Source organism: Hyaloscypha bicolor (genome assembly GCF_002865645.1).
Source record: "Hyaloscypha bicolor E unplaced genomic scaffold K444scaffold_53, whole genome shotgun sequence".
Classification (NCBI taxonomy): domain Eukaryota; kingdom Fungi; phylum Ascomycota; class Leotiomycetes; order Helotiales; family Hyaloscyphaceae; genus Hyaloscypha; species Hyaloscypha bicolor.
This window is the reverse complement of record NW_020194555.1, coordinates 1703777-1725033: the sequence shown is the minus strand read 5'-3', so window position 1 is coordinate 1725033 and position 21257 is coordinate 1703777. Positions and strand designations below refer to the sequence as shown.

At 47.5% G+C, this 21257-nt stretch overlaps 9 protein-coding genes across 9 annotated transcripts; 5 read left to right on the top strand and 4 right to left on the bottom strand.

Annotated features, from left to right (window-relative positions):
* Nucleotides 1-394: 394 nt before the first annotated feature.
* On the top strand, nt 395-2252 carry K444DRAFT_641827 (T-complex protein 1; the record flags this gene model as incomplete). Its single annotated transcript, XM_024884668.1, has 4 exons — nt 395-437; nt 488-535; nt 586-671; nt 723-2252. The coding sequence occupies 4 exons, from the start codon at nt 395-397 to the stop codon at nt 2250-2252; spliced, it is 1707 nt and encodes a 568-aa protein (XP_024739415.1).
* A 369-nt stretch (nt 2253-2621) lies between these two features.
* On the bottom strand, nt 2622-3557 carry K444DRAFT_524059 (cytochrome b-c1 complex subunit Rieske; the record flags this gene model as incomplete). The annotated part of the gene is made up of 4 exons (XM_024874331.1): nt 2622-2803; nt 2862-3012; nt 3062-3150; nt 3269-3557. The coding sequence occupies 4 exons, from the start codon at nt 3555-3557 to the stop codon at nt 2622-2624; spliced, it is 711 nt and encodes a 236-aa protein (XP_024739414.1).
* Nucleotides 3558-5267: 1710 nt separating this feature from the next.
* Nucleotides 5268-6681, bottom strand: K444DRAFT_557610 (phosphoserine phosphatase). The gene is made up of 3 exons (XM_024876792.1): nt 5901-6681; nt 5689-5837; nt 5268-5636 (listed from the first exon to the last, which is right to left on the bottom strand). Exons 1-3 carry the CDS (start codon nt 6377-6379, stop codon nt 5470-5472), a joined length of 795 nt encoding a protein of 264 aa, XP_024739413.1. The 5' UTR covers nt 6380-6681; the 3' UTR covers nt 5268-5469.
* Nucleotides 6682-6822: 141 nt separating this feature from the next.
* On the top strand, nt 6823-8236 carry K444DRAFT_610563 (uncharacterized protein). The gene has a single exon (XM_024879774.1). It carries the CDS (start codon nt 6860-6862, stop codon nt 8153-8155), a length of 1296 nt encoding a protein of 431 aa, XP_024739412.1. The 5' UTR covers nt 6823-6859; the 3' UTR covers nt 8156-8236.
* A 3154-nt stretch (nt 8237-11390) lies between these two features.
* K444DRAFT_641823 (ribosomal protein S12) lies at nt 11391-11987 on the top strand (the record flags this gene model as incomplete). Its single annotated transcript, XM_024884667.1, has 2 exons — nt 11391-11540; nt 11622-11987. 2 exons carry the CDS (start codon nt 11391-11393, stop codon nt 11985-11987), a joined length of 516 nt encoding a protein of 171 aa, XP_024739411.1.
* A 1069-nt stretch (nt 11988-13056) lies between these two features.
* On the bottom strand, nt 13057-14425 carry K444DRAFT_610561 (uncharacterized protein). Its single transcript, XM_024879773.1, has 2 exons — nt 13989-14425; nt 13057-13930 (listed from the first exon to the last, which is right to left on the bottom strand). Exons 1-2 carry the CDS (start codon nt 14266-14268, stop codon nt 13272-13274), a joined length of 939 nt encoding a protein of 312 aa, XP_024739410.1. The 5' UTR covers nt 14269-14425; the 3' UTR covers nt 13057-13271.
* A 302-nt stretch (nt 14426-14727) lies between these two features.
* Nucleotides 14728-16226, bottom strand: K444DRAFT_610560 (aminopeptidase-like protein). The gene is made up of 3 exons (XM_024879772.1): nt 15989-16226; nt 15191-15937; nt 14728-15141 (listed from the first exon to the last, which is right to left on the bottom strand). Exons 1-3 carry the CDS (start codon nt 16169-16171, stop codon nt 14908-14910), a joined length of 1164 nt encoding a protein of 387 aa, XP_024739409.1. The 5' UTR covers nt 16172-16226; the 3' UTR covers nt 14728-14907.
* A 772-nt stretch (nt 16227-16998) lies between these two features.
* On the top strand, nt 16999-18724 carry K444DRAFT_557599 (DUF1774-domain-containing protein). The gene is made up of 5 exons (XM_024876791.1): nt 16999-17067; nt 17138-17389; nt 17439-17658; nt 17708-18113; nt 18161-18724. Exons 2-5 carry the CDS (start codon nt 17374-17376, stop codon nt 18395-18397), a joined length of 879 nt encoding a protein of 292 aa, XP_024739408.1. The 5' UTR covers nt 16999-17067; nt 17138-17373; the 3' UTR covers nt 18398-18724.
* A 96-nt stretch (nt 18725-18820) lies between these two features.
* K444DRAFT_661652 (uncharacterized protein) lies at nt 18821-20930 on the top strand. Its single transcript, XM_024886613.1, has 2 exons — nt 18821-19662; nt 19735-20930. The coding sequence occupies exons 1-2, from the start codon at nt 18881-18883 to the stop codon at nt 20534-20536; spliced, it is 1584 nt and encodes a 527-aa protein (XP_024739407.1). The 5' UTR covers nt 18821-18880; the 3' UTR covers nt 20537-20930.
* Nucleotides 20931-21257: the final 327 nt, after the last annotated feature.

Genomic DNA, 21257 nt, shown 5'->3' with positions numbered 1-21257 from the left:
AGTATTACTGTTGAAGATCCAGAGGGCAAATAGGCAGAAGTGAACCAAGTACCAGGTTGACGAATTACCGGGTATTACACACGTCACGTACGAACACAAGAGATTTCTAGAACTACAATTAATTCTAGAAGAGAAGCGTGAAGCTCGTAGAAGCTTGGGAGCGAGGCTAAATACTCCTTAGCGCCATAATTAAGCGAAATATGTGCCTGAGGCTTAAGCCAAATTTTTCGCTCACACTTTATGTCTACCGCAAGGCACGTGCTCTTTTAATTCGGGGTGTACGACCCAGCAGACTATGTGCCTAATTTTCGAGGTTCACGCGTCGCCGTCGCGAAAAATATTAAGAACTTCAACCTGGGAGACAGCAACCAGCAGTCCACGTCAACACATCAAAATGGGATCCCTTTTCGAACAACCGAGAAATGCTGGAACTCTGTGTAAAATATTTGCGAAGCTAAAATGAGTTCACAAAGCTAATCTGATGCAGTCCTCGGCGGCCAAAAAATCAGCGGTTCAGACATTAGAGATCAGAATGGTATGCCCTTCAAAGAGCTTCTAAAAGCAGCAAACTAAATCCATAAACAGTTCTTGCGACTCAGGCTATTGCAAATGTCGTCAAGAGCTCCTTCGGTCCAAGCGGCTTGGACAAAATGATGGTGGACGACATAGGAGTAAGCTTCGCCGCTGTTCAGAGCTCTGGTCAAGCTGCTAACATTATCCAGGATGTCACGGTTACGAACGATGGAGCAACTATTCTCAGTCTACTCGATGTCGAACACCCCGCAGGAAAGATTTTGGTAGACTTGGCACAGCAACAAGACAAGGAGGTTGGTGATGGAACGACGTCGGTGGTTATTATTGCAGCAGAGCTTCTCCGAAGAGCGAACGAGCTCATGAAGAACCGAATACACCCCACTACGATTATCACTGGCTACCGTTTAGCTCTCCGCGAAGCTGTCAAGTACATGCACGAGAATATCAGCGTCAAGGTTGACCATCTTGGCCGAGAATCCCTGATCAACATCGCAAAAACCTCCATGTCCAGCAAAATCATCGGATCAGACTCGGATTTCTTTGCAAATATGGTCGTGGATGCTATGCAGGCGGTGAAATCGACGAACAACAGACAAGAAGTGAAGTATCCGGTCAAGGCTGTCAACATCCTTAAGGCACACGGAAAGGGAGCCCTCGAGTCAATTCTGGTGAAGGGTTATGCATTAAATTGCACTGTTGCTTCGCAGGCCATGAAGACGAGGATTACCGATGCGAAGATTGCTGTTCTCGACATGAACCTGCAGAAGGAGAGAATGAAGCTTGGTGTAAACATCACCATTGACGACCCACAGCAGCTGGAGCAAATCAGACAACGAGAAGCCGGTATTGTCATGGATCGCGTGGAGATGATTCTGAAGGCTGGTGCGAATGTTGTCCTCACGACTAAGGGTATTGATGATCTCTGCCTGAAGCTCTTCATTGAGAATGGAGCTATGGCTGTGCGAAGATGCAAAAAGGAGGATCTTCGAAGAATAGCCAAGGCGACTGGTGCCACTCTGGTCAGCTCGCTGTCAGATCTCAATGGCGACGAGAAGTTTGAAGCTTCCTCATTGGGACATGCTGAGGAAGTTGCTCAAGAGAGGATTTCGGACGATGAGTGTATCTTGGTTAAAGGTACAAAAGTACATACTTCAGCATCCATCATTCTCCGAGGGCCTAACGATTATCAACTTGACGAGATGGAGAGATCAGTTCACGACTCACTCTGTGCTGTCAAGCGAACGCTGGAGAGTGGTAGCATTGTTCCAGGCGGCGGTGCTGTTGAGACAGCTCTTCACATCTACTTGGAAGAATTCGCTGGCACTGTTGGGTCAAGAGAGCAGCTTGCTATCGGCGAATTTGCTCAAGCACTTCTCGTCATCCCAAAGACCCTTGCCGTCAACGCAGCTAAAGATTCTTCCGAACTCGTTGCCCAACTTCGTTCCAGACACGCTCTATCCCAACGAATCCAGGAAGGAGACGCCAATGAAGACGAGAAGACCATTGCGAAGAAGAAGAACTACAAGAACTATGGTCTCGATTTGACGAAAGGAAAGGTGGTGGATGAGATCAAGGCTGGCGTTTTGGAGCCAAGTATGAGCAAGATTAGACAGTTGAAGTCGGCTGTTGAGGCTTGTATTTCGATTATGAGGATAGATACATTGATTAAGCTGGATCCGGAGCAGAGAGGCGAACAAGATGATGGACATGGACATTGAAGAGCGATGACAAGCGATGCTGTAATATTACGGAATAGATATGTAAAGCATTGATGGTGAATGTTCCATATCATCTTCGAGCATCGAACTTAGCTGCTGGTAGTGAAGACCGAGACCAGAGTATAATCCAAGAGTGATCACTGATCATCCTTCAGCATCTCTTATGGAAGATTTGTAATTTACCTTGTTTGCCGTCAAAATCACTCAACCTACACCTATTCAATCTTTCAGAATGCTTTAGGCTCTCTTTTGTACAAACAGTATCTCTGATCTCCTCTCCTTCTACAAGGCCACAGATCCCACCACGTCTAACCTAGCTCCCCACCAACAAAAGAAAGCCCCTCCAACTTTACACACAAATTCCCATCCCTAACCAATGATCAGCGCTCCGTCTTCGGGGAAGTCATATTCTGGGATCTCGAGGTTCAGTGGAGCCGGGCCCTTTCGTACACGGCCAGAAATGTCATAGTGAGAGCCGTGGCAGGGACAGAACCATCCTCCGAAATCCCCCGCTTCACCGATCGGTACACAACCTAGATGTGTGCAGACACCTGGTTCCCCAATTAGATATTGTTGGCAAGAGAAGGGGAAACAGGATTGAGCACATACCAACCATAATCAACCACTCAGGCTTCTTAACACGATCCTCATCCCTCTGGGGATCCCGCAATGTCTCGACTTTGACGCTCTCGGCCTCCTTGATCTCATCTGCTGTTCGGTGGCGGATGAAAACGGGCTTGCCACGCCATTTGACAATGACCTAGTGTTATCAGCATCTTGTTCTATTCATTGACCAATTTGTAACATACGTTCTTGCCTTCGGGGATTGTGGAGAGATCGACTTCGACTTTGGCCATGGCGAGCACATCTGCGGATGCGGACATATTGACCAGGAAATCTGCGGAACATTGAACATCAGCCATATGCACCAATTGAGCCCCGAATACCAATTCCCATCACTTAATGCCCTCCTGCACCTCCAGAGCCACAACCACCATTGCGCGAAATCTACATACCTTGCACTGTAGCCTTTGCCCCCGCAGCCGTCAACGCACCCATCGTCCCGACCATGAAGTACTGAAACACAAGATTGCTGTTCGAGCCTTGCTTACTCCTGTAGTGGGAGAAATCGGGGATCTTGGATGCGGTGTCGCCGCCCATACCCTTGAATGGCGAGTCGAAAGAGCTTGTGGTTGCATCGCGTTTCGTGGATGAGGTGGAGAGCGCACGGAGAGGGAGGGGAGCGATTGAGGACCGTGGGAGCGTCCGTAGGAGTGTACGGGAGCTGCGGGTTAGGGAGGCCATTGTGAAGAGGGTCGTGGTGGAGGAATTGGGACGAGGAGGAGTTGTGAGCTGAGTTTTGAGGTTCTTCGCAGGGATTCGGAAGACCATAGTGTAATGGGTTCCGCGAGTGGTCTGATTGGCTGGAGCTTCCGTCGAGCTTCACCTGCTTCAAAATTCAAACCTCGCCCGATGTTTCCGCCCAAAAATATCACGGGAGTCTGGGAAGGACCAAAGCTACGATTTCAATTTGCCAAATAAGATCTCAAGTAGCGGGGGGATGAATTCAATCAGCTTGCCCGAGTGGGTATTTATGTGAATACCTGATATTTGGTAGTGGGATCCAGGACCTTTCGCCAAACAACGAGCGCTCTATCAGGCTACGAGATATTCAGCAGGTAGTCTTTCACGGACTCCCGGAGATGGGGAAGTGGCTGCTGAAGTACGAAGAGACTCGCTGGGTCCTCCACCCCATCGGAACGAACTGTGGAATAGGGTCCGGCATTATCTCAGCCGCTCTGGGGGACTCGATGTTTCTTTCCATCCCGCAGCCTGCCACGCATCTCAGGGTTTTCTTTTCGGTTATCTTGTCTATACGAGTGTCGTGATAGCCTGTGAAGCTACGTCACCTGCTTTCCAGCCAGTCATGTCTCTAGCGTCTAGCTTTGTTAGTATTGTTCGAGAATGTCAAAGACATGTCCTTCGACCACCGCGGACACTTCAATCGTCACCTTTGCCATCTTTATTGCCTAGGGCAGATGATAGCGAAGCCAGGGCTCACAGGAAACCCGGCTGTGAAGTCAAGGTTACACTCAGCCTTCCGAGGGAAACGTTTTATGAGGAATCTCTCACCAGCACTTTCATCTCATCTGGATGCTCCAAGCTTTTGGTCAGCCAATCTGCTCTCATATTTGTCTTTTTGATCTCGGACTTTCATCAGCTCTTCGTCATGATTCTAACTATCATATCTGCGAGCCATGTCCGCCTTATTTACGGATCTTCTTTATTGTGACAATGGCTGTCATAGCGTGGCTGGCGGAAAGGGTTCTAAAATCTCGAGCGAGCCTTCGAGTAACAAAGACACGAAATGTACCAGTCAACCTTATTCTCAGATGGATTCAAGGCTTTCAACATGCTCAAGGCCGTTTGGAGTCCGCGCCAACCTTATTGGGGGGAACATTTTGTATCTGGCAACCACGCTGGTTTCTGCTCTCTAAAACAGCGTATTTGATCACGACAACCCTCGTCCAGCATGTCCCCATTCAGTCCTGTTGTGGCTTTACGGAAGGGCTCGTATTCAACGAGGCTGGACCAGCAATTTTCACCTTTCCATCAGTCAACGGTGCTCCGTAGTTCAAAAAGACTTTCCTTATACTGAATAATTCGAAACAGTGTTTATCTTACACGACTTTCAATGCCTATTGGATTCAATGGATTAGAATCCTAGTCAGATTTTCGTGGGGCTCTGCGTTATGCAAGGGTGGTGCAGCGAATCAAGTCAAGGGCATGTACCTTACAAGGGAAAGCTATGGGTTTTCAGCTGAATACAACTTGCACTCATAACACTTTGATGTCTTGATAGAACAACGGAATTTAAAATTAAAAGGACTAAACCAGGAGATTAAAACACATTCTATCTCTTATTGCTCTTGTCTACAAGAAGTTCGAGACTGTGGAACTGGCGAAACTTTTGAAGTGTTCCCTTACGTGAATATGAGCTATTCTTCAATCCATCTAGTTCGCATGGCATCAGGGCAGAGCAAGTATCTTTGATGAGGAGCCTCCAGAGGGTGGATTTAATCGGTCTAAATCTATACTCTGCCCGAGTAACATCGACATGCGAACTCTGCACGTAAGAGATATATGCGGAACTACGAACAACTGGTGATAACTCTCTGTCAATTGGTCTATGTCTATATGCAACACGTCACCATTTCTAATGTTTCACTTCGACTCCTTTCTTGAAGTCCTCAACTCCTTGAGCAGAAACCTGCTTCACTGTAGTCTTCCCGGCAACGATATCCTTCACAGTAGCCAAAATCGAGAACCAGCTCTCGAACTCTGTGAAAGGAACGTTTTCACGTACACAATATGTGACGAGATCTATGATGTTGTCAGAATCGGTTCCCAGTTCTTGTCTTGAGGGAAGCCTTACCATGTCCCTTCTTTGCAAACAACAAATCTGTCTCTTTAGCAGCTGAAAGATCTGAGACTCCGTCTCCAGCATAGAACATAGTTGGTCGTATGCTGTCAGGAAGTTTTGCGTATTGTCTGATCTCAATTGACTTGTCGTGGCCAAAGTGACTATTTTTCATTAGTCGAAAGCCTCCTTTCGCCTGAACCAAAGTTCAGATGAAACCAACTCACCTATCATCATGGAACACAATCTGCCAGCCCCCCTGCTCGTTGATACTCTTTCCCTCTCTTGGCGCAACATTATTCGCAACAATCTGAATATCATCCGCCTCCTTCCCCACAAGATGAACCAGCAACGCCCTAATAATGGGCTCCATACCACTACTCAACACCACAACAGGGACATTATTCTGCCTGCACCAATCATGAAACTCCTTGAAATGCGGATCGAGCTTGATGTTCTCTAATAATGTCTTTATGCATTGATCGTAAGGAGTTTTGACACTTTCCATCATGGATTGGAATGAGTCTCGGAAGGACATCTTATCCATCAAGACATCTTGGTTCCCTTGCTTTCGGAGCTCCTGGCCGTAGCCTAGGTTGTCAGTTAGGAAATCATTTGAATCGCTCTGCGTAATTGTGCCGTCGAAGTCGGTGAAGAAGATGAATTGGGGACTGGTTTGCATTGCGGGTAGAGTGTAGGAACCCATTTTGATGGAAGTGTGTGTATGTTTCTGGAGAAATATTTAGCTTCAGTTCTAACGAGTTTCTTCAATGAAGATATGTGCTCTGTTATAGGGAGTGTCTCCAGCAGATCCGGGCGTCCTCCGCCTCATCGTTTGCTTGCTTGGCGTCTCTGGTATTCTGGGCGTCGTCTGGGCGAGGAGATATTGCTAATGGATCAGATATAGGGGATACATACTTGATGAAGTGAAAACTAACGAGAAAATAGAGTCTAACCAAATCCATAAACTGGAGAGGTTATGCATCAACCAACTGGGGAAGAAATTGGTCTATGTAGATGGTTGAAAAAAGATTGATGGTGGGGTGAAGTTGGTACCTTTCAGGCCCCACCAAAGCGGTCAAGGGGTCTGCCGTCATTTCGGGAGTTTTCCGTTGGAGCTGCAACCTCGAAAAAGCTTCATCCCAACAACATAAACTGTACGATTGTTGACCAAAGAAGGGCGGCCATGCAGCCACTGGCCCGGTTTGTCCCAAGGCTCTTCTTTGATTCAATTACTTCATCTCCGGTCTCACGATCTCTACGAATCCCTAACCGACGCTCGGCGAGAGCATCAACCTGTCTAGGATGCAGGATCCGCATCCAGACACGGCACTTCGCCGACTCACCCAAACCGCCTCCTCCCTCGAATACTTCCTCTGTCCGGTCTGCGGAGACTCCATCCTCGAATTCTCAGAAAGCACCTGAGCCCTCCATCCCAGATGAAGTCACGCAGGACCTGCCCCTCCCCTCTGCAGAGGAGGGGCGTCGACTCGCAGTCACCAAACGCTTCTCCTCCCTCATGGACCACCTGCAAGGCAACATCTTCATAGCCTCCCAACGCATCAACGATCTAACTGGCTACTCCGGCATTGAAGCCCTAAAAGCGCGCATCAATGTGCTCGAATCGCGCGTCCAAGCCGCTCAAGAAGCCGTTCGTTCCTCTCGACTCACATACAAAACGACCGTTGCAGATAGGGCTTCTACGCAAAGAGAAGTCACGACGCTGCTAGCGAGGAAGGATAGCTGGACGCCGGGTGATTTGGAGAGGTTTACGGCGCTGTATAGGATGGATCATAGTAATGAGCAGGCGGTGCAGGAAGCTGCGACGAGACTTGCGGATGCGGAGAGGGAGGCGGAACATGCGGCGAGTAAGCTGAGTAGTAGTATTTTGAGCAGGTATCATGAGGAGCAGATTTGGAGTGATAAGATCAGGAGGATGAGTACGTGGGGGACCTGGGGACTGATGGGGGTCAATGTGTTGTTGTTTTTGGTGTTTCAGTTTGGATTTGAGCCGTGGAGGAGGAGGCGGTTGGTGCATGGGTTTGAAGAGAAGGTTAGGGAGGCTTTGGAGAAGGAGAAGGTGGCTTCGAAGGGGGCGGAAGAGGACCAGAGGGATGTTGAGGATGTCCTACTGGATGGGGTGATTACGGCTGGCATTCAGGAATTGGAGGTCGAGATGGAGGGCGGGACAGGGAGTGCGGAGCCAGCTGTTGAGGCGGTTGTAGCCTGTATAAAGGGGGAAGGAGAAGGAGAAGGACAACTGGCTGAAGCTGCTTCGCTGGATACAGCCGAGATGCACATACCCACCGAGCTCATGAAGCTCAGGAGACCAGAGACTTGGATGGCAGCAGTCCAAGATCTGTTCAGTGACAAAGTCATGGAACTGCGGAAAAAAGACGTCACGATTATTGCGTTAGAGGGAGCTGCTACGGGAGCAGCGATAGTCACCATCATCGCCACTCTGGTAATTCGCCATTTTTAGGCGAGAGCGTATATACAGTAGACTTGTAGAACAATGAGAATACCCAATTGACTAGACTCTTCAGTAAGCGCCTAATCTCTGGCTATAACTTGGCATAAGGACCAGTGCCGGTAGAGGCACGGAAGTCCAAGCTACGATAACGACTTGGAGGGAGAAGTTTATTAGGTGAGCTCCTGTGGATTGTTGAGCCCATAACTCTATAGCTAGCCAGTTCTGACCAAGATAGTCAAGAATCCATGAGCAAGTTAATGGAGCCAAAAGACTATAAAGACATACCTTGCGTAACTGGGAAGGAAGACTCAAGTCCTATGTTAATTATATATTTCCCACTAGAAAATGTCAGCCTTAATATAGTGTGGTTAGGATCCGGACAGCAAAACTGGATTCGGGATGAATCTACAATTGAGACCCATTAACCCACAACCGAGCTCTGTAATCAGCAATAACACCATTGATCGTCGTACTCCCAAAGTTAAACAATAGTGGAATATCATATCCGGCAAGTCCAGAGGGAAATCGGCCTGATAGAAAGCAATGCCCGCTGCACGGCTTCCCGTCTCCAGGTCGCCTTGCACCTAGTTCTTATTAGTGGAAACGGTTGCGTGAATCCCTGACGCTCAGTATAAAGACCGCCTTCGTTCAAAGGTCCGCGAGATTTATCGATGCATTCTTCTCCGCCGAAATTTCCAGTTAATTTCCAGGCGACGTCTGATTAGGAGTATCCGCTGAGCTTATAGTTGAGGATTCCGCAGGGGGATTTCACGCTATCTCCACCTATATTATAGTTTTCGTCTAGTCCGTTGTTGTCTACGACAACTGTGATCACGTAGCTCTTTCCGGATACGAGATTAGGGAGAGTATACAGTAGAAACTCGCTATAACGATCCCCGATATAGCGATATCCTTAGTAATACGATACGGCCGTACGGTCCCGTGCTTTTTTAGCCTTAGGCTTACGATATCCTTAGTAATACGATTATCGTTAGGTTCTTCGGTCCCAACCCTTGATTTTTGGTGGTATATCGTTCTAAATTAGCCTGAGTAATGGATTAATTTATTAATATTCCAGAGCCCTCAGGGCTATCCGCTTCCTCTTAGGCTCTTATCTCTGGCTCTCTAGTCCCCGAATAGCCTAAAAAACGATGAAGAGGCATAACAGAAGCTAATTGCCGAGCTCTACGGAGGTATAAATAATCCTATCCCAAAGCTATATATACTAATCTTATTAAGTAGTTCCAGGACGAGTTTAACTACAAGATTAACCAGTCGACTATTTCCCTTAGCCTTAGCCCTTAATTTAATTATCTCAATACCAATATACGAAAAGATATAAGCCTTATACTTTAATATTTAAGCTAATCTAATTGGCCTGATCTTAAAGCGGTACTCTTTAAATAGTAATAAAAGATATAAGGGTAGAAGGCAGTAATTACGGGCAATATTTTTAAATAGAAGGTATACGAGATCTGGTACCTTCTCCTTTAATATTACGAGTAACCAGAACCTAAATGGTCTAATAGGTAGTTAACTAACTTCAAGAATTACTTCTATATTAAGGAATATATTTACTATAGTAAAGGGAGTATGGCAGATATTAATAGCCCTGAGAATATTAAGCAAATATAAGAGAATCGAGACTTGGTAGCTATATATCCTCCTAAGAATATCTTAAATATAAATAAAACTGGTTTATTCTGGAAACTATTACTAAACCATATATTAGTAACTAAGGCTAGTAATAGAGGCAGAAAGAGTAAAGACCGAATTATTCTTGCTCTTATAATTAATATTACGGGTACTAATAAGTAAGAGCCTTAGTTAATTAGAAAGAGCGAAAATCCTCGGTATTTTAAGTATATTAATTAATAACTCTTGGGTATATAATATAGGTATAATAACTCTAAGTAGATAACCGGTATTATTTATATAGAATACCTCTACTAGGTTAATTATAAGTACTCTATTTAAGGCTAGTATATTCTTCTATTTATAGATAACTTCTCAAAATACTAATATAGTATTAATCTCGTTAGTAGAAAACAAGCTCTCTTATATATATGAGTAGAATAGCTACCTCCTAATATAATATTATACTAGTAACCGGCAGATTAAGGTATTATTAGTACCTTTAAGCTTTATTATTATAAGTAGTAGGTTAGCTATATAATTAAGTAATTTGAGGTAGATAAGGATCCTAATAAGATAGTTACTCTCCTCTATATAATTAACTGGATAGTATATACCTGGAATAACTATATTAAAGCTTCTATAATTACAAATTACTAGTATAAATTAAGCCTTATTATAAAACCTCTCCTTAGTAGAGATCTTGATACCTATAGCAAAATTAATCTAAAATAGGCTACTTAGTAAGTAAAGGATCGAGAGATAATTAAAATCCTCTAATTAACTATTTAGTATACTACTCAATTTAATAATCCTCTTCCTATTAGCTAGTTTATTATACTAATTAATAAGGAAATTATAGAGAATAAGAATATAACTCTAGAGGTAATTATGAATTACTATATATAGGGAGGTTTAAGGAATACTTAGTCTAATATAGAGGAGGAGGAGGAGTAGGAGGAGATTAGGGAAGTAAAGTTAGTTAAAGCGATAGCTATACTTAATTTACTAAATCTATATAAGAAGTAATAGGAGGATGGATAAAGTGAGATTATATGTAAGCTTGATACTATAAAAGCTATATATATCCAAAGAAAGGCAGTAAAGATAAGGCAAGCTTATTTGGAGTTCTCGGGAGGTTCTTTGCAAGTAGTAAGGCGTTAGGGTTAAGAGGTTCTTTATATATCTTTAGTCCCTTCTATATTTAGTATATATGTACGTAATCCTTGATTGAATAATACCTCGGTATATCGTAAGAAAATGGCGCTAAAAATGGTATCGTTATAGCGAGTTTCTACTGTAAGTATTGTTGTGTGAGGATGAGAGGTCCGTGAATGTTTGCTTGTTGGCCATCTCGGGGATCAATTTGTGGGAGACGGGACGTATTCCGAGACTTCTCCATTCACCTGATGGCCCAGGACTTCGAGATTTGAATCTTGTAGATCTCAATGCTTCGATTCATTGATTGTTCAAGTTGTGCAATCAGAAATGAGGGGTCGATGGTAATTTGGTACGAAAGCCACATTTCGGTAGAATGGCCGTCACGTGTGCTCACGAGCCAAATTTTTGGAGACATCAAGCTTTCCACGACCAGATGACCATAACCACAATGGCCGTCTCACTGCTCAGGAGATTCTTAATACCGTCCGCCCGGATACCAATCTCAATATCCGCCCCAAAAGCAGCCTCAACGCCCTCTTTGACACGCCAATTCTCTTCAACGCCCACACCCTTCGCAACATACAACCAAGTCCTAAAAGTACCTCACCTTCCCCCGTCCCTCCTCCCCTCCTCCCTCCCTAACCCAACATCTATATTCTATACTGACACCTCAATTAAGGGCTGCCGCAAACAGCAACGCGCCCGCCACGCCGTCTCTCCCGCGCTCCGCGACGTCCTAGCCCCAGAACTCAAAGGCGTCTGCGTCAAAGTTGGGACCACCAAACCCAAGAAACCCAATTCCGCGGAAAGAAAAGTGGCGAGAGTGAGACTGAGTACGGGCAGAGTGGTTACTGCGTACATACCCGGGGAGGGCCATAATGTGCAGCAGCATAGTGTTGTGCTGGTTAGGGGGGGAAGGAGTCAGGATTGTCCCGGTGTGAGGTATCATTTGGTTAGGGGGGCGATGGATTTGGGTGGTGTGGGGAATAGAGCGACGAGCCGGAGCAAGTATGGGACGAAGAAGCCGAAGAAGGCTGCTGCATGATGAATAGGGCTGAGATATTGGTTGGTCTTGGTGTGAGATGGGGATCTGTACGATGATGGGCATGGACGAAAGCATTCACGGCGTTGAGGAATTGTGCAAGTGTTTTCATTTGTTGATACACTGTACAAAGATTTGAGAATGGATAGACTCCAGCAGGTACCACTCGGGACATTCAAAGAGTCCAATGTCCAACAAGAAGGAAAAATATCGCTCCATCGAGCTGCCCAGCTTTGTCCGGAATATGCGCCCGCTTTGGCCCACACTTTTATCACATAGACCTATAAGATTGTCAAAGGAATGTGCAAGAGGAGGGGACTCAAGCCAGTGGAGGGAAGAGCAATCGGTATTGTTGCACATCGTACCTCTCTGTCGCCGGCTCGCCTTTGTCTTTGTTTTGTTATCGAAATAGCTTGCCTTCACTTTCAAGTGAATAAAGTGTAAAACTCCTAGACTTTCGTTGCACATCGTATCTCTCTGTCGCCGGCTCGCCTTTGCCTTTACTTTCTCACCGGCCTGCTTTACTTTTCAAGTGAATAAAGTATACGCCCCCTAGACTTTCATTGCACATCGAATTCGACATTCGAGGAAGTTTTGGGGCATTGAGATTGTCCAGGTGATGGGAAGTGAAGGGTGAAGGAGAAATGCTCCTGGTGTGAGTTGATCTGTATGTATGTTCGATCTGCTCCACGTTTCTTTCTTGACCTGCCAAGTCTTGGTTCTTAGCCTCTTGAAAGCAAGTTTGAAAATTGGGGAAGAAAGTATAATCAGCATCTGGTATCTGCTTATAGAACTTGTTTCTCTCTCTCACTTCTCCTCCTACAGTTTCATAATCTCTGCGTTTGCATATTGATTTCGTCCCAACTCGCTTTCGGATCCGGTATGGGACTTTCCCAATATCAACTGCACAGTAATGATGGTATCCGTTTCTCTTGAGTCTGGCCTAATAATCTGGGTCAAACTGTTCAACCGATTGTCCAATAGTACACCTTTCTAAGTTTCCGATGTCTCAGAAAGCGAGCTCAGGGGCTCGCTAAAGTCGAAACGAGATAGGAACAGAGCATAGTATGAAATTGTATTGAATTGTGTAATAGAGAAATCTGTCTATTTGTATGCTCTATGCTCTATCAAAACATCTGGTACAAAGAAGATCAGAAGTTCAGACAAAATATACGGCAAAAATAGTTCAAACATCGAATTAGAAAACCAAACCACCAACAGAACAAATAGCCAAGCAGGTACAAGCTCACGGCACTGATAGCCAACGAGCTCCTTCCTGCAAAGCCCTCAAATCATCCCCCACAGCGGCCTCGGTAACTCACCACTCACATCAGAAAGCCGTCTCCCAGCATTCATCTCCCGGATCCCTACATACGCCTCCCTCCTCCTCGGATTCCCCACCGTCACGCTCCTGGAACTCAACCCATAATAGGCCGCAATACTATGCACCAGCCACCGCCCAAAACTAGCCCCCTTGTCCCCCTCCAACGCATCGAAGATCATCTTCTCGCGCTCAAGCTCCTCTTCCACAGTCTTCCTTTGTTCATCACTCATCACGCCGTTCCTGCCTACGAAAACGATCTCTTCATCTTCACTATCCATCTCTACCTCCTCACCCCTACCGTCCTTCTCCTGTTCCCTCCTCTCAAACTCCTTGACAAAAGCCCTCACCTCCTCTTCCAGCTCCTGAAGCAGAGATTTAGCACCCTTACTCTTCTTCAACTTCTGCCTCAGTTCTTGCGGGACACGGCCTTTCTGCTCCTCGACGCCGGAGCGCTTGGAAGTGAGACGCTTCTTCTCTTCAGCGATCTCCTCCGCGCGATGACGGACCCCTGCGTCCCAGAGAGGGGCGAGGTAATAGGGGACGGTGTGGACCGGGTACGTGGGGTGCACTTCCCAGTCTGAGGGGAGGGGAGGTTGTGCGTTTGGGACGTGGAGGAGACGATCTTGCCAAGACTTCATTAGCCAGCCTGCAATTCCTATCCCGCGTAAGACACAACTCACCATTCTCCCATCTCTGTCGTCGCCGACTTCCCTCTTTGCCTTTCAGCAGCGCCTCGCGTCGCTTCTGGCTATCGCGCTTCAGAGGCTCTTTGCGCGGTTTATAAAAGGTAGCCTTGCGGGTCTCGTCAGAGTCGAGGGGGATGGAGAGAGTTGCGCCGGTGCCATGCACGGAGGGGGAGATTTTGAGGGCTTGTAGGGCCGTGGCGGTCCAGGCCTCGATTTCTACTGTTGCTTGCGCGGGTTGTTGGGAGGGAGGCGGGACATTGGAGTAAATGGCCATGATTGCGGTGCTCAACTTCTTGGATGGGGATGGGAAATTGGATTGAAAGAGAAGGAAGGGATGAGGAAAAGGGAATTAAAGAGTGAATCTCTTGCCTGAAGAGATGGAAGTGAGGGGATTGATGCTGAGGTGTTGAAGGGGATGGATGGGATTCATGGGGACCCATGCTCCGATAAGGTCGATGCGTAATCGGAATAGAGCTGGAGCTTGCGTTGAGGGCCAATCGGAATAGCGCCCGAAACATCGTGCAGGCATCATGAGTGACTCGAACTGTCTTGCGGGCTGAGGGGTAATTTGAACAGCCAAGTTAGTCACCGCAAATGAGTTTTCAAGAATGAGATGCTTTACTGGTGGGATCTCAGATGCATAGTCATTGAGAATAGAGCACTTACACAATCGAATTTCAAGACATACAAGCTTGCAATCTACTAGCTCCGGCTGGAACATGTGAGTTGCTACTGACGTATCAAGTATTAAATTGCAAATATTGTTTATTGTCTGGCTGAAGCTCTGAATCTCATATACACTATTCTCATGACTATGGTAGCTGTCAACCCTCACGCCGACTGTGAAGCTGGTGTCTTATAGTAAGTGTTACAATATGTTCCCATCGATTCGTTTCTCTCATCAACACATATCTCACAACTTAGCAAAGGCTAACTCATATACAAGACCCAGAGTCAATCTCGCATGTTGAAGCATGTGATCAAAGCTGAGATACTTGATCGTATCATCAGAAGTGTGGATCTTCTTATCCGAGTCCGCAAAATCGGATTCGATGACAAAAGCAGAGGGATATCCCGCCTTTGAGGCCGAAGCGTGATCAGAGCATGCATATCCACATTTTGTCTCAATGTACGGGATCTCACAGTACTGAAGAGGAATTAGTAACGGATTAAAGTGTGAGTGGTGGAAGACATACCTCTGTCACAATTTCCTTGATAAATTCAGTCAAAGCGGGGTTCACGAAATCGGTGATGACTCCCACGCTCTCTTCCTTGCCTGCATCCAAGGTTCCCTGCACGTAACCAGTCATATCTTGCTGTAGCATAGCTTTGACATCCCGGCCAGTCTTCTCGTATTCCGAGAAAATGGCTTGACTACCTAATAATCCACCTTCCTCCGCGGAATACCAGTGGAACTCGACTGTATTTTGGGCCTTGCCCTTGATAACATCCTTCGATGAAAGCAGAACCCTGAAGGCTTCGAGGATGGTTACTGTTCCGCTACCATCGTCGTCCGCGCCCGGCGCAGAGAAAATGGAGGGGAGGAACAGGTTGATGCTGTCCTGGTGTGCTCCCACAACCACCGTGCTATTTTCCAATCCTGGAACTGTAGCAATAACGGAGTTCTGGCCCCAAGGATGCTTGAAATGCTCAGCATGCACCCCGTATTTGTCCGCACCTGAGTCCTCGATAATTGATTGGACCTTCTTCAACAGCCACTCTGATGATTGTTTGCCGTAGTCGGACTTGTAGTATCGCGTGTGGAAGGAGGTGAACTTTTCGAGATTCTCTTTCATCTTGTCCTTCGACAGGTTTTTGATCATCGGCGCCAGGTCTTTCTGGAGGGTAGGCTTTGCTGGGAACTTGGGCTCCTTCTTTGCCTGTGTTGACATCAACTGACCAAGTTGCTGGGTGGCGGTAATGTCCATAAAGTTCTGGCCATTCTAGGAGTTATTGTCAGCATATGGAGATCCTCACTCTTGAGCTTTGCTTGCCCTGCGCAGCTCCCACTTCTCCTCTTCCGTCACCCATTGGGTCTTTCCAGGCGCGAGCTCTATTAAATACAACTGCTCTTCGACATCTGCGAGGACGACCTGGTTGGTCTCGTGCTGCTCAACGAACCTGGCATTGACTGCAGCGGCGGACAGAGCAAGAAGGGACACGGTGGAGAGCTTCATATTGACTTGGTTGGTTGATTACAATGTAAGAGGCGTATGGATGTCGGTATCAGTGATGAACCACAGTGGGCAGGCTGCGAGCAGGAGCACGCGGCTCGGCTTCGGCCATGTGTGGCACAGGTGGCTGGGGAGGAGAGGCGTTTCAGTGATGCATGACGTGATGCAGTCGAGGAATCCTCGAATTTTGCTGGTCCCCAAACTTCCTCCCCCGAAGCTCTGTACAACTTGCAGCTTGGAAGATGGCAAGTGGATAACCAGTGTCTTATTCTTCCAAATTATGTGCTCCTTCTCTCGACACAGCATTGTATGACGTCCCTTCGTGTGCCTGTGTGTACCTCCGGCTTAGTACAATTCGTCGATCCACACCCATACCCGGTTCCTTGGGACCTGTCTAAGCTGCAGACTTGAGAACGCCGGCCTAGTCCTGTTCTCAGTTCATGGACTGGCGTGCGACCCTTACCCACGAGAATAGGGGTCTTGGGAGCACAGGAAGCAGCGAGAGACTCGTTTCATCCGATCAACAAAAGCCGTGGATGAAGTCGAAGTATCGCCCGACCAGCAACGCGCGCCATTACTCACAGAATGCCTTCTTATGCAGGCCATGGGAATGTCCAAAGATCCGCGCGGGCATCTGACCAGGCTCTTTCCCCGCACTTCCACTTGCAGCCAACCCCTCCATCGCAGCTTCCAATTGAACTGCACCAGCGCCACCCGAAACGCGTGTGTCCAGGAAGTGCGGTGCTCCCATGTTGCAGGTGTGAAAATTTCAATATTTGATAGGATCTTGCAAGTGTCGCGGGGTCAGAGCTGGATGGCTGGAGGGGCCTGCGGGTGGGAGCATTCGGGGTTGTGGCCAGTCGAATTTGGGTCGGATTTGCTCGTGGCCTTGCTATTGGGTACGTCACAGATGAATCGGGAAACTGCCATGCCCTTGAATTGCCTGTTTCTCCTCTGACACTGCAGGAGATTCTCTCTTCTACTTCCACTTCCACTTTCACTTTCTCCGTTCTTCTCTCGTCTCTTCTCTTCCCTTCTCTTCTTCTTCAACAAACACAAAGGAATTGCTTTCAACTCCTGTGACTCGCCAGCCTCGTTTCTCTCCGTTCCCATCCAGGTCCTTGAAAACCATCAACGATCCACAACCCGTCCGCAAGGCTTGACCTGGAACTTCTTACCAGAGATTCAAGTCCGCATACTCCAGAATGCCCCTCTCCGACGGTAAGAAACCACTCTGAACCTGAGAATAGCACAGCTAACGTATTCGAAGCAAACCCCTTCGCGAGACACGAGTCCCATAGCGTCCAAGCGGTTTGGACGTACAAGGTGCTTACCGTCATAACATGGCTTCTCACCGTGCTGTCCAGTGTATACTACACCTTCGCCATGCCCATGGATGACAGGAAGCACTGGAGAAACACCATTTGGGGACATAATGCGGCCTTCCCAACCCCGTTTGCTTTGAATGCCCTCATCGCCTCCCTCTACTGGTAGGAGATTGCTCCCAACTATCCTTCAATGCGTGCTGATTCCCTCCAGGCTCGCCCTCTTCCTGCTTCAGATCGCGTACCTCTGGCATCTATTCTCGAACAAGAGTGAGCATGTCCAAGCTGCCGCTGGTGTAGGAAGCCACTTCATCTTCAACAACCTCTTGCAGTTTGCCTTCGTCATGCTCTTCGTTCGGGGTCACTTTGCTTGGGCTCAGGTTATCTTGATCGTCAATTTCTTCAACTTAACCGCCCTCTATTTCCGCCACAACACACATCCTCGACTTATCCACATCGGAGCTGTCTCAGGTCCTCTTGCCTGGACCTTCGTGGCTTTGTACTGGAATGGTGCTATTGTCTTCAATCACCACCACGCGACATTGGCAGCTCGTATCCTGGCCAACATTGCCATCTGGGGTATTCTTGTTTATGGCCTGTTCTTCCTCGCTGTCTACAAGGTTTGTTGTCCTTGACCGTACAGCTTTCAATTACTCACATGACACAGGATTACACCATGGGCTTCGAACTCAGCATCCTGACTGCTTCTCTCGGCGTCGGCCAATTCTTGACGAAGACCATCGCCTTCCAGTGGATCTTCGCTTTCGTCATCATGGGAGTCCTGTTCATCGCCACACTTGGCATTGCGCTCCCAGGCGTTTTCGGCAAGGAATTCTCTTTCAGACGGGAGCAGAATGTTGTCCCAGCAGACCAGGAGAGAGCTCCGCTGTTGGATGACGCGTAGAGGGCAAACACGGCCAGTCAGCGATGAGCTCAAATGGATTGGCTGGCATTTCTCGAATGGGTAATGGAACGAGAGCTGCATTGGTGGCGAACATGATTTGCTTGCAGTGATGGACTTCGATTCATGATTTCTGAAACGGCGATACCACTCCGCTCTGTTTGTGGTTTGGGGCAGAGTTCTTTTTCTCCTTGCTTCAGAGGTAGTGGAGTCAGCTGGTGCATGGGTTTCTCGGTGTGCGTATCACAAAAGTCGAAAAAAGGCGTTAGAGAATGCATGCTTCCATGTAAAGAACGAAGAACCGTGAACCGTGGGAAGTGAGAAGTGAAGTGCGCCTTAACTACCCCGCAACCCCCTTCTATTAGCGTGCTACAACCCCCGTGAAGTGGCCCAAGCTCCCCCCAAAAAAGTTGCATCAGCCTTGTCCCCTTTCCTCCCTCTCCTCCTCTTCCTGTGAACAATGCACCCACGCAAACGAAATCGATAATGATGCCCCGGCCCTTCCCTTTCCCCTTCAACGTTGGCACAGACATCTGCTCCATCGACCGCATCTTCGGCATCCTCAAAGGCAGCAACGGGCGCCGCTTCGTGCGAAGAGTGCTAATTGAACGGGAAAGACATGAGGGGTTGGAGAGGTGCGATGGGCCGCTTCAGAGATGGAGGTTAGCGGGACGGGTGTCGAGTGTGCTGGAGTGGAAGAGGAGGGAACTAGGGCTCACGGTTAGGGAGTTGAATAAGCGGAGGTATAAGTTGAAGGCGCAGGCGGGTGGGTTGGGGGCGTATTTTATGGGGGAGGTGGACGGGGACGAGGCGGAGGGTGGAAAGGGGAAGGGAAAGGGAGGGAAGGGGGGGAAGAAGATTCGGTTTGCGATTCGGGAGGAGTTGAGGAGGGAACTTGAGAGGGAGATCAGGGCTGAGGAGGAAGCGGAGAGGAAATTGCATTTAGAGGAGGGTGAAAAGGAGTTTGTGGATGGGGAGGAGGCGGTGCTGGCGAGGGAACATGCTGGGATGGGTGGAGAAGAGGGTGAGGAGTCTACTGTCGTTTTTGGAGGGGAGGAGACTGCGACGTCTAGTGAGGAAGCAAGGAAAGAAGTGGTGGACAAGAAAGAGGGATCGGAAGTTAAGAAGGAGGAAGAGACACCCGCGCAGAAGAAGCAGAAGAGGCTGGATGATGCGGATATTATGATTAGGTTACTGGATGACCATGAGAAGGAATTGGAGACTGCTGCAGAAGGGTTGTGGAAAGCGGCGGAGTTTCTGGCTGGTCGGTATGTACTACACTGGATTCTCTCCCCCCCTACAAAATAAGGATACAGGACTGATATTTTTCTTGTGAACAGATTCGCCGCTAAAGAAGCAGCTATCAAAGCTCACCATAACCGCAAACTCACATACCACTCCATCGCCATCCACCGACCGCCCAGCAGCGACCCCTTAGAAGGCTCTCAGCCCCCTCTAGCCGTTATCCTGCCAGAATCAGGCAATTGGGAAGAAGGAAAAGAGGCGAAGATTAGCATCAGTCATGACGGGGAGTATGCTATCGCAACCTGCTTAGCATTTGAACCTAGACCGAAACACCGTATGGAGGGATCTCGCAGGTGGCAGCCTACCGGTACAATATCCGAGACGAGCAAACATATATATAACCAGCTAGAGATGGATGATATGGAGCCCGAAGAGGAAGAAGACGAACACAGATGGAGGGAGATGGAAGAGGCGTTGGAAGAGAAAGACCGAGAATTGGCGGGGATAAATGATCCCAGGCGTTTAGTCAAGGTCGAACAACTCTCCGATGATGTTACAGCGGAGGATTTACTCGAGCTTTTTAAAGGAAAGAGCGAGAAGCTGAAGGTGCATATTGCAGTTGCTGCTGATGGGAAGAGGAGAGGGTATGCGTTTGTCTCGTTTGCGAATTCGAGAGAGGCGACCAGGGCGACACGTCAGATGGATCGGACGTTGCTTGGGGGGAAGAAGACTATTTGTCGGTGGATGGGGGGAAAGAGGGCGAGGATTAGGGGTTTGGGAGTGGGTGGGAAGAAGATCTTTAAGGGGGAGGGAATTGGGCCGTGGGTTGAGCCTAAGTCTGGGGAGGGTGGGGAGACTGAAATTTCGGTTTCTGATGTGGCAGAGAAGGAGAAGTAGCTGAAGTTATGACTGGAAATGTCCAAGGTCCGGCAAGCGCTGGCTTATTTGAATGTTACAAGAATGTACAGTATTATATATGTGTGTACGATTGGATATAGAGAGATGTCTCTCCAACTGTATCATTATATCAAAAAGTACGAGCTCTGAGCGGTTGCTTTCAGCGCAGGGGTGTTTCCTGGGTCTCCTTCAAAAGTTAATTCTATCCGAAAATAAACAACAAAAGTGCGAAGGCTTCCTTGAGTGTTTTTTATCTCTTTTGTGGATGGGAGAAAAGCATGACAACAGATGTTACTGAGGATCTCGAAGTTTCAAGGATTCGAGAGGGCTTTGGCAGAAAGGGGCAATGAGAACGTGGACTTGGCCTTAAGCGAGTGTCACGATTCATACTTCCTACGATGCCAGTTACTGCATTCCATGAATTGCATGATTATGAATGCTGTAACAAATAAATTCTGTCTCCCAACGGTCCTTGATTGTTACCGTATACATAATTTGAAGTGGTTGCGAAAATACAACTTAAAATATGTGATGTTCCACTTTTAGCTCCGCTGTCCTGGTCTAGGGTACGATATCCTGTGGCAATCTAGGCGTAAAACCTGGTTCTTGGGGTTCAATAGATGTGGGTTATTAGATCTTATTTATAAGTTCTTTGTCAAGGCAGCTTGACTGAGATTTCTCTTTACGAAAGTAGCAAGGGTTCGAATGTAAAGAAATTCAA

Bases quoted from the DNA above. Each gene is read 5' to 3' on its own strand.
- K444DRAFT_557599 (XM_024876791.1), top strand. The intron at 17,659-17,707 runs GTAGGAGATTGC...GATTCCCTCCAG, and splicing joins CTCATCGCCTCCCTCTACTG to GCTCGCCCTCTTCCTGCTTC. The intron at 18,114-18,160 runs GTTTGTTGTCCT...CACATGACACAG, and splicing joins TCTTCCTCGCTGTCTACAAG to GATTACACCATGGGCTTCGA.
- K444DRAFT_557610 (XM_024876792.1), bottom strand. From the start codon at position 6,379: ATGGGTTCCTACACTCTACCCGCAATGCAAACCAGTCCCCAATTCATC. The intron at 5,838-5,900 runs GTGAGTTGGTTT...AATGAAAAATAG, and splicing joins ATTGTGTTCCATGATGATAG to TCACTTTGGCCACGACAAGT. The intron at 5,637-5,688 runs GTAAGGCTTCCC...ACAACATCATAG, and splicing joins GTTTGCAAAGAAGGGACATG to ATCTCGTCACATATTGTGTA.
- K444DRAFT_610561 (XM_024879773.1), bottom strand. From the start codon at position 14,268: ATGGCCATTTACTCCAATGTCCCGCCTCCCTCCCAACAACCCGCGCAA. The intron at 13,931-13,988 runs GTGAGTTGTGTC...AGTCTTGGCAAG, and splicing joins ACGACAGAGATGGGAGAATG to ATCGTCTCCTCCACGTCCCA.
- K444DRAFT_661652 (XM_024886613.1), top strand. From the start codon at position 18,881: ATGATGCCCCGGCCCTTCCCTTTCCCCTTCAACGTTGGCACAGACATC. The intron at 19,663-19,734 runs GTATGTACTACA...TCTTGTGAACAG, and splicing joins GCGGAGTTTCTGGCTGGTCG to ATTCGCCGCTAAAGAAGCAG.
- K444DRAFT_610560 (XM_024879772.1), bottom strand. From the start codon at position 16,171: ATGAAGCTCTCCACCGTGTCCCTTCTTGCTCTGTCCGCCGCTGCAGTC. The intron at 15,938-15,988 runs GCAAGCAAAGCT...AATAACTCCTAG, and splicing joins AGAAGTGGGAGCTGCGCAGG to AATGGCCAGAACTTTATGGA. The intron at 15,142-15,190 runs GTATGTCTTCCA...ATTCCTCTTCAG, and splicing joins TCAAGGAAATTGTGACAGAG to TACTGTGAGATCCCGTACAT.
- K444DRAFT_610563 (XM_024879774.1), top strand. From the start codon at position 6,860: ATGCAGCCACTGGCCCGGTTTGTCCCAAGGCTCTTCTTTGATTCAATT.